Below are 14,241 nucleotides of genomic sequence, written 5' to 3'. Positions count from 1 at the left end.
TAAAATCACCTTGTTATGGTATGTTGTATTATGTTACATTATATTATGTTATGTTTTCCAAATAAGTTGTATCGGCTACCAGCTTGCAAAATCAGCCTTCCCAATAGCCCTTCCTGCCTTTGTCTGATCAATGCTGCTTATCTCAAGGACCAGAATTCCAGAACTTCTCTGGTGCTTATCTATGAGGACCAGATGGCTATCTGTGACTGATTATCACCCAAAGGCTTTGTGAATTTGTGTAAGGATGTTTATTCAACCACCACTGCTTATGACAACAAAAAACCAAAAATTATTGATTACAACGAGAAACCACAGTATAAGAAGAGGCTGCAAACCAAGGTTGGGTGGAGCGTGGAGTGGGCGGTGACCCCTCACGTTCCCCAGCGCTGCTTGCTCTTTCTATATCAAATAAAGCAATCTAAATTTTGCTGAAAATCGAGACTTTTGTCTCTCATTTATAACAGGGTTCACCTTTTCCTCCTCCATGTGCAACTGCCTGGAGCACAGAGATCCCGGGAGCTGCTTCCTCCTGAGCCAGTGGCACTCCTGGCCCTGGGCAGCGCAGGGCCCTGTGCCCCGTATATACCCCTGCAGGGCGGGGCTGTGCCATGTCACCAGGACAACAGAATGTCCAACAGCACCCAGGAACCCGATAGAACGGCCCTGTGTCACAAAGGGCCCAGCCCAGCAGCCCTTCAGCAGCCCAAGCCCCTGGAAGTGTCATGGAGCAGGTGCCCAGCAGGTGCTGGCTTTGCAGGCTGGGCTGTGCGGGGCCAGAGGAATTGGCCGGATGGACGCAGGCAGGGAGTTGTGGTCAGCGGCTCCATGGGCGGCTGCAGGCCGGGGATGAGGGGTGTCCCTCAGGGAGGGCTCTGCCTCGGCCCCGGGGGGGCCCAATGCGAGGGCGAGGGGCTGGGGGGGCCATGGGGGCGTTCGATCAATGGGGAGGGCCCGGGGAGTGCTGAGAAGGGGGTGGTGAGTGGGGGGGAGGGAGGGGTCCCATGGATTTGGGGGGAGTCTTGATGAGTGTGGGGGGAGTCCCATGGATTTTGGGGTCCTGGTGATGGGGGGGGAGCGGTGAGTGGGGGGGTCCCATGGATGGGGGAGGGGCGGTGAGTAAGGGGGGGGCCCAGCACTTTGGGGGGGTCGGTGAACAGGGGGGCAGTGAATAGGGGGAGCCCCGGTAAATTGGGGGGGTCCCTGGTGATAACCGGAGGAGGAGAGTGGGGGGAAAGGAGCGAGCCCCAAGGGACTCCCCCCGGTGCTGGGGACACCCCGGTGCCCCCCCAGCGCACGCCCCCCCCCCATTCCCGCTCCTGTTCCCGGGAGAAGTCAAAGGGGAGGGGCGGAATCCCCGGGATGGGCAGGGGGGGCACAAAGGGGGGTCCGGGCCCTGTGCACCGGAGGGTGGTCGGTACACGAGGGGGGGTCCAGTCCCGGTGCCCGAGGGGGCGTCCCGGTGCCCGGTGATTCGTGAGGGGGTGTCCGGTGATTCCTGGGGAGGTCTCCGCTGGTCCTGGTGCATGACGGGGGGGTCCCGGTGACTCATGGAGGGGTCTCCGGTGATCTCGGTGCCCGAGGCTGGCGATGTTTGAGGGGGGGTCCGGCGGTCCCGGTGCACGATGAGGGGGTGTCACTGCTCGATGAGGGGGGAGTCCCGGTGCACGGTGACGGTGCTGATTGATGGGGGAGGTCCTCTGGTGGTCCCGGTGCCCGGTGATTGATGGAGGGGATCTCCGGCGATTCCTCGGGAAAGAGGGGGGAGCGGTCCGGTGATGCCGGTGCACGAGGAGGGGAGAGAGGAAACTCGAGGGTCCTGAGGGGGTCCCGGTGCACGAGGACGGTTAAATTCGGGGGTCCTGGTGCTCGGAGGGGGGTTCTGGTGTGTGACACAGAGAGAGACCCCGATGACACTGGGGACCCTGGCATGAGGCTGGTGACACTCAGGGGCTCTGGGTGGCACAGAGACTCTCCCCAAATTCTCTGGCACGAGGTCCTGGTGGCACGGGGGGCTCTCGGTGATACGAGGAGCTGGTGGCACTCCAGGGGCTCCTGGTGGCACAAAGAGCTGGGGGCACTTGAGGGGCTCTTGGTGACACAGGGCTCTCAGTGTCACTCGCAGGGCTCTCGGTGACACGAGGAATCCCCCCGTTCCTCCTGGTGGCAATCGAGGAGCTCTTGGTGACACTCGCGTGGCTCTCTGTGACACTAGGATCCCCCAGATTCCTCTGGGTGACACAAAGAGCTCCCCAAACTGGTCTGGGTGACAGGAGGAGACGGTGGCACGAGAGGAGCCCTTTGCAGGAGGATCCGTCGCACGAGGACCCCCAAAATTCCTCGAGCGAACCCCCCCGAAATCCTCGCGCGGGAACCGCCCCCCTCAGAGCGAGCCCAATCCCCCCCCCCTCCCCTCCTGCTCCTCACCCCGGGGGTCTCCGGGTGATCCCGCCCCAGATCCTCCCCTTTCCCACTTTTCGCCCAGGACTGGGAAGGTTGGAGGGACTGAAGGGGGGGTGCAGGTGCGGGTTTTTTCGGGGGGGTCCCGGCGGCCCCCGGGGCGGGGTCAGTGCTCAGCAGCGGGGCCGCGCCGCTCGCACCCGTTGGCCGAGATCGGGGGGGGGGCGGCCCGGGGACCCCCCTGGGCCCCCAAATCACACCCGGGTCTGCTGCTTTAGTCCTGTGCTCCCAGCGCTGATTTTTCTCCTAATTCAGTCTTTTGTTGTATTTTTTTTTGCTAAGGTTTAATAAACCTTTATAATTTTACAAAGTGAGCGTCGTTTCTCCCACCCTGCACTGCCGAGGTAGGAGGTGCAGCTGGAAGGAGGGAGGCGTGTGGAAAGCTGGTTTGAAGGGTCTTCATTTACTTCTCATTATCCTGCTCTGAGTTTTTGGAGTTTTCTGCCAGAAATCTCTCCCCTCTCCCACTCATCCACAGGCCTTTGGAGCAGTTTTCCCTTTTTGTGCGGGAAATCAAAGCCATGCACTGATGCTCCTAATTAGGGGGTAGGACAAATGAGGTTCCAGGGCTTCCCGCTGAGCCGGAGCCAGGGAACACGCAGGGCTGGGAAAGGCGTGCCGGGAGCTGCGGAGAACTTTGTTTGTGTTTCCAGGCCAATGGCGGCTCGGGCCCGGGCCCGTTCCAGGGCTGTTCCTCATCTCCGCCTTTGCCCTCCCACAGCCCGGGGGGCCCTGAGAGCGCGGGCCGAGGCTGGGCCGTGTGCAGAGCCCGGCCCTCGCTGCCATTGGCTGATTGTGCCAATGTCACTCCTGGTTGTCGCGCGCTGATTGGGCAGAGCAGCAAAGGCGCCATTGTGGCAGCGTCTGTGCGGGCCCGGCAGCGGCGGCAGCGGCCGGAGCCCGGGGAGGCGGCGGCGGAGCTCGGAGGCGGCCCCAGCGCAGGTGGGAGCCGCGCTGGGTTGTGCGGGGGCTCGGGGCTCGCTGCGGGCCTCGGGGGCGGCAGGGGGCTCTGGCGGGTTGGTTGTGCCGGTGCCGGCCCGTGTTGGCGCTGGGCTGAGGGCGCTGCGGGAGCGGCTGCCCGCGGTCTCCTTCCCGCTGGGGCCTCGGCAGGAGCCGGTGCCGGAGCAGCGCTGGCTCGTCCCGGTTGCTGTGGGTGGCACAGAGGTGTCTGCCCTGTGGCCGGGACTGTGCGGGAAAATTCCCGTGGCCAGAGGTTTGTGTGCCCGCAGGAGACAGAGGAGTCCTGTAGAAGTGACTTTATTGATGAACAAAGAGAGAGGCCATGCGGCATTTGCCATGCGGTCTCTAAAACGCCGCCTCCTTTTTATCCTCATTTTCCCGTCTGCATCTCCCTCTCCCTTTGCCCACTGGCTGAGGTACTTGGAAGGTTCAGACTTCCGTATCCGCCTACTGCATGTCCTCGTTAATATGCACTCCTACTACGATATTAATCTTACTGCTTTCAATCCCTCATTTTCTTATTTTCTCAAGAATTGCCTTTACTAACTTTTAATTTCCATTGACTCAATCTCTTTTCCTGCATCCTTTTTGCCGCAAGGTGTCTTGCATGGTAATAAGCTGAGAGTTACTGCAGCACATCAGAGGAGCAGCAGCATTCATTTATGCCACGGTCTGCCAGGGAACCACGGAAACGTGTCCCATTCCCATCCTTTCTCCGGAATACGAGATATTTTCATATTTCCTTTGCTATCTGTTGAACCACTTTTCGGTTATCATTTGTTTGCAAACAGACGTTTGCATCATTTAATTTTCCACCAACTCCTCCTTCTTCTGTAAGTAGATAATCTGATCCCATCCCATGGTGAAATGTCTCGTTCCTCATTTCAGCGGCTTGGTCAGCAGGAAGGTCAGGAGCTGGAGTTGTCTGGTTGGTTATTATTTCCAGGATACTTTTTAACCTAATTATGCCACTCAAATTATGGATGGGTTTTCTGTGTCCTGATATGAATTCGTTAGGGATCCCAGGGGCTGGTCCATGGTGTTGTAGGATTTGTTCTGGTGGCCGTTCATCTTTTTCCCTTTTTGGGGTGCTCCTCCTGCCACGGCTGCATCAATTGACCACTTTTATCTTATGAAATTACAAAATGTTTGGATTCCCAACGGATTTCTCTGGACTAGCAAAAACACCTCATTGCTTTGGGGAGAGGGATGATCCCCGCACACACACTTTTTTTTTCATGAAATTTGCTCAATATTCTCCGTTTGCTGTTTCCCTTTGCAGCTTAACCAGTTTCTGTTGCAGTCAGATATCCTCACTATGGGCTCTGCCTTTAGTTGTGCAAATTCCATCTGTGCAAGCAGGCAGAGCTGGGGGTGAGGGGCAGATGGACTCAGGGAAATTCCTCCCCCTGGCAAGAAGGCCCTTGGGCATTGTCCACACTTCTCCAGAGCAATGTTAATTTGCATTTCTAAAACTCCTCTCCTGGCTGCCTGGAACTAGGATTTTCTTCCAGAGCAGCCTTTAGGTGATTCATACGTCCACCCTCACAATCTGCTTTATTTTTCTTTTTTTTTTATTTTAACGATTTTGTATTAACTATTTATGTGTTAAAGCCTTACGATTAATACTCTTCTAAGTTTGCAAAATGCAACTTAAAGGTGAGCATTGAAAAACCCATTCCGAAATTCTCCCATCATTAAGAGTCAGCCACAAATATAGAGAAAAATATTCCAGTGCAAGCAAGTCTTTTCTACATCTTCTCCTAGGAGTAAAAATTGCTTGTCACACCCCTGGTCTGAATCTAAATGATAAAATAAAAGTTGGATTAATATGAAAAAATTTTCTAATGGTGTAATCTTGTCACTGAAACTGCAGGAAAAACAAAAACTCTTCAGCAATATCTTAATGTCAGAGAGTCAAGGCATTACTTGATCCTGGTCAGGATGAGCAACAGAAATAATTTCATCCACGCATAGCCCAGAGAAAATCATTCCATGAGATGTGAATTTTACTAGATTTTTCCTAAACGTTTTACTGTCCGAACCCTATGAAATAGTGTTTATTGCTTCCAGGTTGTGTAGTTCTTAGTATTTGGTTTCCTATTGCACACGGATTTCTCCTCTTTTGATGTTAATTAGATCCACATTCCTGGATTTCCTTCTCAGTCTTTTCCAGACCAGGTGTCTCCGTCTCGGCCAGGGGCAGTGTCTGGGGTGGGTGTTCCCTGATGTTTGCTGATGTTTCATTGATGTTTTGTTGAATGTTGTTATCTTTGTGGGAATCTTTTGGGCTATTCCCAGTCTGTTGAGATGTTAAACTCATCTCTGTTGAGTGGTGCAACATCCATTAAAAAAAACCTTTTAAAATTTCTTTCCTGAGAGAAAGGCAAACCGAGCCTGACTAGTAAAATGAAAGGTAAAAAAAACCTTTTAAAATTTGGTATACTTTCCAACAATGGAATCGCAGGCAGCCCAGTGTGTGAGTGCAATTGAGAGGCAGAGTCCTGGGTGGATGCTGTGAACAGCAAAGTGCCAAGGCAGGCTCTGTGCCAGCCCAGCTTCCTGTGGCAGAGATTTCACAAGAGACAGGATTCTGGCCACAGACTGCTTGAAATATACATCCCTTATCTCCAGCCCGCACTAGGTGGAGAATTCCCAGGGTAAGGAATTGCAAAGATCAATTCCCAGGGAGATAATTGAATATCTGCCCTGGCTCTGGCCAAAGGTTATAATGGCCGGATGCTTGGCCTTCAGCCAAGGGCACACACTGACTCAGAAAACACTTCCTAAATGCAGCAACATGTTGCATATGCAGAGAATCTTCAATCCAGGTCCTGCAGTTTCCTATTAATCGTCAGAATTCTTGCACCTGCTTTTTAGTCCTGGATCACTTCTGAGATTCCCTGGTCCCTCTTCGGGTCAATACACCACAAACCCTCAGTCAAAATATGTCCCAAATATTTAACCCTTTTCTCCACCATTTCCTCTTTTATTTCAAATACTCAAAGATGCTTTTTAGCCTGAGCATTCAGCCATTTCACAGAGGCTTCTTCTACCACTTCTTGTCCTCCTGACTGCAGCAAGTCATCCACATCCTGCATTAACCCAATCCCTGGGGGTGGGTGGGGTAAATTCTTGTGATATTTTCTGCAAGGCTTGCCCCAATAAGGCTGGTGCTTCCCTGCATCCCTGTCGAAGGACCGTCCATGTCTTTTCCATTTTCCCTGGAAAAACACAGCCCCTTTGGCCCTGGGGTTCATCCCTCAGGGGCTGTAGAAACTCTGCCATGGCCTTTGCCTTCCCCTTGGCCTTTTCCTCATCCCTTCTTGCATTCCCCTGCTGTGCCTTTGTGACCAAGTGCTCCAGGGGCTTCTTCAGCCCCTCCTGCAGCCCCCTCAGTGCCTGGGGGTGCTCATCCTCTGACAGCTGCTGAGCTTTCTGCTAAATCATTCCTTTCTGCACTGACCCAGAGAAAGTCCTTAAAAGCTGATCTACATCCTTGCACGTCCAATGCCCATTTCCCAGCTGTTCCTTTGTCCCGCTGCTCCTTGTGCTGTGGCTGCCGTGGCCAGCCCGTATCCCAGAGCCGGTGCCTGTCCTGCCGCAGTGTCCAAACGCGGCCCCCCCGGCGGGCAGGGCCGGCAGCTCCACGGGGCCGGGCAGCGGCCGGGGCGTCCCGCAGCCTCCTGGGGGCCGGGGGCCACTGCCGGGCCTGCAATTGCCGGGGGGTGCTGGGCTCAGGCAGCGCCCGGCGCTGAGCCCCGGCTGCCCCACAGCCCCGGCCCGGCCCCGCAGCTCCCCACAGGCCCCCAGCCCGTGCTCCCGGTGCCGCCCCTCTGCGCCCGCTCCTGCCGCTGCCCAGCACAGAGAAACCCCCTGCAATCCTGACCTCCTTGTGTGCCTGTCCTGGCAACCGGGGATACAAAGGATCTGCAGCAGCTGGCAGCTCTTAAGGCTAAGAGCCTGCTGGAAAACATTCCCATTCTTAGTATTTTTTTCTTCCTCCTCTTTCCCTTCATCCTTTTTCTTCCCCACATAGATTTTTCCTGCTGCCTCTTTCCTGAACCATATTCCTGCACACTCCCCTTCACCCAATCCCTTCCCAGCACACCGACACCTTCCATCCCTTCTCGACTTTCCTTAATGCCTCCCTGTGTGTCCATGTCCTTGATTACCTCTGGGAGAATGTGCAAACTCCCTCAACGTGTTCCGAAGGGACCCTTCAGAGATATTTTGGGATCATCATCCCTTTGGCCAGGAGCCCTTCCTGGCTTTCCCTTTCCACCCTGCATGGGTGCCCTGCCGTGTTTAGTCCCCGAAGATCCCACTGTAGTCACTGCTGAGATTTTCAGTGCTCTCTGGCTGCCGACTCTTCCCAGCCCCCCTGATCTGTCACTCGTCTGTCTCCTGGCCCCAGCGCCCCCCGGCAGGGGAATTTGGGGAGGTGGGAGGGGGGGAGCGCCAAGGCCGGGCCCCCCCGCGCTGTGGTGGCGGCAGCGGCTGCAGTGGGGAGCGAGTGCGGGCGGGAGCGTCCGAGAGCCCAGCGCTGCCCCAGCCCGAGCTGCCCCAGCTCCATCGCTGCCCCTGCGCTGGGATGCTGTGGGTTTGGGGGGAAGAGGGAGCCGGCAGTGGGTGCTGGGCCTGGGGGCAGCAAAAGAAGGGAAGGAAAAGCAGGGTTGAAGCACAAAATGGTCAGATACTGCACGTGGGAAAAGAAGGTGGGATTGTGCAGGAGGAGCAGGAATAGTAGGAGGAAGACAAGTGTGAGGACATTTGGCGAAAACAGAGGAGGAGGATGAGCAGAAACGGGAAACAGCACAAGGTTCCACCCTTCCCTGTATGTGCAGCCTCCCCTCCAGCCCTAGGAGTGTTGTTCCTCCCACCTGCAGCGGGTGACAACGGAGAGGGTTCCACGATTTTCACAGGGATGAATCTTAGTGTTTCTGAGCTTTATTGGGCTGTTGGTGCTTTAGTTTATTTGCAGGGCCTTAATCTTTCTATTTTGGAGAGGATTTTGGCCCAGTCTTGTTGTTTGGGGGGGTGGGGTTTGAGGTGTATCTTGATCTTTGGAGGATTTTTGGGCTGAATCTTGGTGTTTTGAAGGTTCTTACACACAGACACAAGATGCTCAGTGACTTCCTGAGATGATCTTGGGAAAGGAGAAGCCCCCAGCCCAAGTACCTCTTATCTTGTTCTTTTCCTCAAACTAGGACTTGTCATTCCGAAGGTGTGGGCAGATGGAGGAGGAGGAAAAGCCCCATAGATCCCTCAGGAGGAGGAGCTGCAAACCCAGCCCAGGGAGCTGCGGGAAGGAAGGACCCTCCCTGAGCCGGGAAGGCGGCCGGAGATCCAGGCAGAGCTCAGAGCTGGTGGAGAAGCCTCCTGGAGGGGAGAAGCCCCACAAGTGCTTGGAATGTGGGAAGGGTTTCAGCAGGAGCTCCCACCTGATCCAGCACCAGATGATCCACAATGGGGAACAGCCCTACGAGTGTGGGAAATGTGGGAAAAGCTTCAGGACGATTTCTGATCTGATGAAGCACCAGGTGATCCACACAGGGGAACGGCCCTACACCTGCTTGGAATGTGGGAAGAGCTTTGGGTGGATGTCCTACCTGAAGAAACACCGACGCATCCACGCTGGGGAGAGGCCCTACGAGTGTCCCCAGTGTGGGAAGAGGTTTCACACCAGCTCCCATGTCCTACGACATGAGCGGATTCACACAGAGGAGAGGCCCTTCCGCTGCCCCGACTGCGGGAAGGGATTCAACCGCAACTCCACCCTCATCAGGCACCGGCGCATCCACACTGGGGAGAGGCCCTACGAGTGTCCTGAGTGTGGGAAGAGCTTCTCACAGAGCTCTCACTTGACCGAACACCAACGGAGGCTCCACTAAGGGAAGCCCTGTGAGTGCCCCAAGTGTGGGAAGAGCTTCGTGCTCTGCTCCAGCTCCATCCCCCATGGGAGGATCGGTGTTGGATGATCCCCAGTGACCCCCGTTGGGCAGAGCCCTGGTGATCCGTGTTGGGTGGGGGGAAGGAGTTGGAGAGAACTTTTCACTCTCCTTGTCTTTGAGCTATTTGGTTGGTAATAAATTTCCTCCCTGTTCCCAGGCTGGGTCTGTGATGCCTGTTCTGCTGTTTTTGGACGATCTCTCCCTGTCTTAATCTGACCCAGAAATTCTCTATTAAATTTTCTGTCCCCTGTGCAGCTGGAGGGGCAGGGTCATATTGGCTTTGATGGGTGCCTGGCATTGGGCCAGCGTCATCCAGGCCATGGGCACCCCTGAGATCCCAGTGTGGTGATGCATTCCCCCACTCCTAGAGAAAGTGCCAACCCAAACTGAGGCCAGGATGAAACATGGTTATGACTGGAGCCCACTCTCTTGTGACCCTGTCAGCAGAAATCCAAAAGGAGACCTTTGAGCTCTCCTGGGCCACCGTGGGCTGTGACCAGCAGTCTCCCTCTGAGGGGCCTCTCAGAGCCAGCAAACCCTCGGCTTTGCTGTGCCTGGAGGATCACTGAAACACGACGTGTCCTGGGCCCATACCCTCACTGCTCAAGGCCCATCCTTCGGCCAGTGGGAGATGCAAAAACATCTGAAGGGAGGATTTCACTGAGCTCTGAGGGGAATTTTTCCCAGGTACCTTGCTTGCACTGAGTGTACTGTCTGTGTGTGTGCCCCTGCACATATGCTACAGCAAATCTGGGAGAAATCTTACTTTCCTAGATGTGAAAGTACCTTGGATACCTAAGGTCTGTATGCAAGGTTTAGTTATAGTTATGAACTTTCTTAAATACTTCTATTATTCTATTGCTAGATTGTTAAATGTAAGTCATAAGCTAAGTGGTGTTTTTGTATTAAGTTGCTAAGTACAACTTGCAAGTTATAGCTATAAGTTAGGTTAAATGCTGTTAAGTGTTATTCCTCCGTGGAATTCTTAACGTTAAGTTATAAGTTAAGTTAGGTATTAGTTCAGTGTTGTACCTCTGTTGCATTGCAGGGACTAAGGTATAAGTTAAGTGACAAATTAAGGGAGAAGTTAAAGTGTTCTTTAGAGTTGTAAAATTTTTAGGCCATGCTCCTTTTAATCCTTCCCTGCACTGTCTTTTGTCCCATGCGCATAAACACAGCACACACCCACCCACACTCCCCTAGGGAGTTCTCAGTTCATTTCTGTTTTGGTTGCCTGGATTTTGCTTGGTTTTGTTGTTGCTTGTTTTCCCTTGTTGTGCCTTAGCTGTTCTGTAGGCAGTAGAGTCAATCTTGCCATCAAACTTGTTGTATTTTGTCGCTCAATATTAAATCTGACTTTTGTTCATGCCCTTGTCACCAATTTTTAAGCGATCTTAAATACTCTCATTGATGATGAGTGGATAAATGGATTTCAATGGATTTCAATCTCATTCAGGACAGCACCACAATGTCCCGCATCACCGAGGGCCCTGACACACGCCCGTGTCACAAAGGGCCACCCCCGGCACCCAAGAGCAGAGGGACAGCCTGGAAACGGCCCGGAGCAGCCCCGGCCCCGTGGCCTTGTAGCCCCTGGCGTGGCCAGAGCCCTGGGAGGCTTTGGCCACGGTGGGAGCCGGCAGCCCCAGCCCCGGCCTGCAGAGCCCTGGGGCTGCAGCCCGGGCTGGCCGGGGCAGGAGGAATTGGCCGGGCCGGACGTGCCAGGGCCTTGTGGGCAGTGGCTCCGTGTCCCGCGGGAGGCCGGGGACGAGGGGTGTCCCTCAGGGCTGTGCCCGGGCACCGGGGCTCGTCAGTGCCTCGCTCAGTGACACCCAGGGGCACCGAGCGCAGCCTCGGCGCCTTTGCAGGGCACGGGGAGCTGAGCGGGGCAGGGGCACCACGGAAACACCGAGTGCCTGCCCGGGGCAGAGCCGGGGCAAAGCCGGGCTGGAGAGCCGGGAGAGGCTGCTCAGAGCTGGCCCGGGCACTTGGGCACCTGGGAGACAGAGCCCGGCTCTGGGCTGACACTGAGCCCAATACCTGAGAAATCACAGCCGGCTTTTCTAGACACTCTTCATTATTCTGTATTTTCTCAACGTTACTTTTCATCAGGGAACATTTCAATGTATATTTTACTTTATTTTTTACCCTATAGAAATGATTCCGTGTATTTTGTAATGTGCGAGGAGGGATGTGCTGGGAAATGTTGTGGTTAAGGGAGTTTTTTATTCAATATATTTTCAAATCTGAGATGTGACAAGTCCAGACTTTGACTCCAGCAGCAGTGTCTGGTTCCAGACTGCTCTGCTTTTCACGGTGACATCTCAGTTCATTCAATTCCAGCAGTCAAAGCCCTTGAAACACGAAAAAGCTGGGAATGAGGTTGAAGCCCTTGGAGGGTTTGCTCTGTCCGTACATTCCCCATCTCCCCTGGTGTCCGTTCAGCCTCTCTGCTCCTGTCCTAGAGCACATTGCTGGATCCAGAGTGCAGTACGTGCTTTTACAGATAGATATTTACATGTGATTATTTTATACACGATTCTCTTGCAGTGAGTTACGGTGATGGTAATTCCATGATGCTCTGCTTGGTGCCCAAAGAATGGTTATTGTATCTAAACCCCGGCAGCCCGGGAGGGGATGTGTGCGGGGCCGGGGCGGGGAGAGGCTCCTTGTTCATTCCGCGGGCGTTTTGAAGCCTCGCTGCTCGGGTTTTCCGCGGCTCTCTCTGTGCACCGTGGGTTTCTGTTTGCCTGAGAAGCGGTTTTGCCCCAAGCAAACAAAGGATTTTTCCCCTTTTCTTGGCTCGGAGAGGCTGCAGGGGCAGCCTTGCCGTGCCTGGAGGCGAACTGAGCAGCTGCTGTGTCGCAGCCCGGGGGCTCCGCGCCGGCAGGAGCGGAGCGGCGCCGCTGCAGCCCAAAGCCGCTGCGAGCCGGGCCGAGCCGGGAGAGAAAACAGCCCGAGGCTTCAGCCCCGCTGCTTCGCCTGCCGGGACCGTGCCCGCGGAGCCCGGCTGGGGAGGAGTTCAAGGGCAGGCGAGCCCCGGGCTTTCTTCTCCTTCGGGACAGCCCCTGGTTGGTTTTTCCCCTGGGGAAGAAGTCGGCGCCACCTGTACCGAGTGTGGTGAGCGGGGAATTTTGGGTCTTTTGTCCCAGGTATGTGCGTGGGGTAAGGTCTGACAATTTAATATTTAGAAATCATTTACTTTTTTACCCCTTTGCCTTGTGGACTTACTGTTTGTTAGTAACTGTTGGAGGTTTTTTTCCACTTTCATCTACTAATTATTACCTATTGGTGGAAAGGTATTATTGGAACCCTATAGAGGAGACAAAACTAATGTCCTCTTTAAAACTGTCTCTCAAACTAAGATACCCATCCCTGTGGTCTCCTGCCCCCACACCCCAAGTGAATCTGATGGCTCTCCCAGTCCACCCCATCTCTTCCAGTGTCCTCACAGTCCCTCCCAATTCCTCTGAATCCACAGCCATTGCATTCCCAGTCCACTCCCAGACCTCCACCCTCTCTCCCAGTGCATCCCAGTGCTCCCCCAAATCTCTCTGCTCTCTCCCAGTGCCCTCCCAGTCCTTTCCAAAAGCTTTTCAGTACAATCTGAAAACTCCACTCTTTCTCCCATTGCCCCAATCCACTCCACTCTGTCCCAGTGTTCCTCCACTCTCTCCAATTTCATTCTCAGTCCCTCTCAGTTCCACACCAGCCCTCTCCCCTCTCTCCCAGGTCCTCCCAGCTGATCCCAGTGTGTCCCCACTCTCTCCCAGTGCCCATCTCACTCTTGCCCTTGAGCTCACAACCCAGACCCAGCTGCCTGCTCTCCTCCATGATGGATTTCTACCCTGCCGACATCCAGCTGAGCTGGTTCCAGGGCCAGCAGGAGCTCTCGGGCCACGTGGTGGCCACCAACCTGGTCCCCAATGGGGACTGGATTTCTACCAGCTCCTGGTGCTGCTGGACCCCCCCGATATGGGGCCAGCTCCAGCTCCAGGTGCAGCACCCCCTGAGCCGGCACTGGGGCACGGCCCGAACCCCACAGTGCAGGGGTAGTATGGGAGGCACTGGGGGAGATGGGAGGGGGATTGGGGTGTGCTGGGAGTAACTGGGAGGGAGTTTGGGGGTGCTGGGTGTAACTAGGAGGGGTTTGAGTGAGTCTGGAGGGGTTGGAAAAAGATCAGGGATTGGAAAGCAGGGGTTGGAATGAGGTTGGTTGTGCTGGGAAGAGACTGGGACAGGTCTTTGTGAGTCCTGGTGGGACTGGGAAAGGGTCCGGGGGCAGTGGGGAGAAAGTGAGAGGAGGTTATGGGATCCTGAGAGGGATAGGAGGGGCTTTGGTGAGTGCTGGGGAGGTTGGGAAGAGATGGGGAGGAGGTTTTAAGGGGTCCTGGGTGGGCTCGGGACAATTGAGAGGGTGCTTGGAGGGGCTTGGGGTGTCTGTGAGAGGTTTTGTGAGATCCTAACCCTTGTGGACCCCCAGAGATGCTGCCAGACACTGCCCGCCGCAAAATGCTGATGGGGATCAGGGGCTTCATGCTGGGCTTTGTTTTCCTGGCACTGGGACTCGGCTTCTACCTGTGCAAGAAGGTGAGAGGGGGTCCCTTGGAGCGCGTGTGCACCCCCTCGGGCCCCCAGTCAGGTGCTACCCCCTTTTCTCGGCCCACAGAGCTCCTGAACCAGCAGTGGCTGCAGCCCCTCCCCGTGGCCTCAGGCCCAGCCAGGACCCCCTGCTTCGTCCCCGTGCTGATTTTGGGGGAGATCTTGTGTCCTCTCCAGCCCCGTTGTCACTCTGCCCACACGCGGCTGTTCCCGTTTATTGTGGGGTGGGACTGGGGAGGGACTCGAGGGAACCCCGCGGGGGGATCGT

General features: G+C 55.3%; 1 protein-coding gene across 1 annotated transcript in view; it reads left to right on the top strand.

Moving 5' to 3' along the window:
* Window positions 1–14,241, top strand: part of LOC148218210 (uncharacterized) — a 224,844-nt gene that overhangs the window by 69,204 nt on the left and 141,399 nt on the right. The window contains exon 5 of the mRNA XM_088157923.1: window positions 8,871–9,298. Within this exon, the coding sequence (XP_088014049.1) occupies window positions 8,871–9,298 (428 nt within the window). The remainder of the gene's footprint in view (window positions 1–8,870; window positions 9,299–14,241) is intronic.

Source organism: Sturnus vulgaris, unplaced genomic scaffold, assembly GCF_052056855.1.
Source record: "Sturnus vulgaris isolate bStuVul1 unplaced genomic scaffold, bStuVul1.hap1 Scaffold_194, whole genome shotgun sequence".
NCBI classification, from domain to species: domain Eukaryota; kingdom Metazoa; phylum Chordata; class Aves; order Passeriformes; family Sturnidae; genus Sturnus; species Sturnus vulgaris.
The sequence above is the reverse complement of the archived record's forward strand: the minus strand, read 5'-3'. Positions and strand labels throughout refer to the sequence as shown.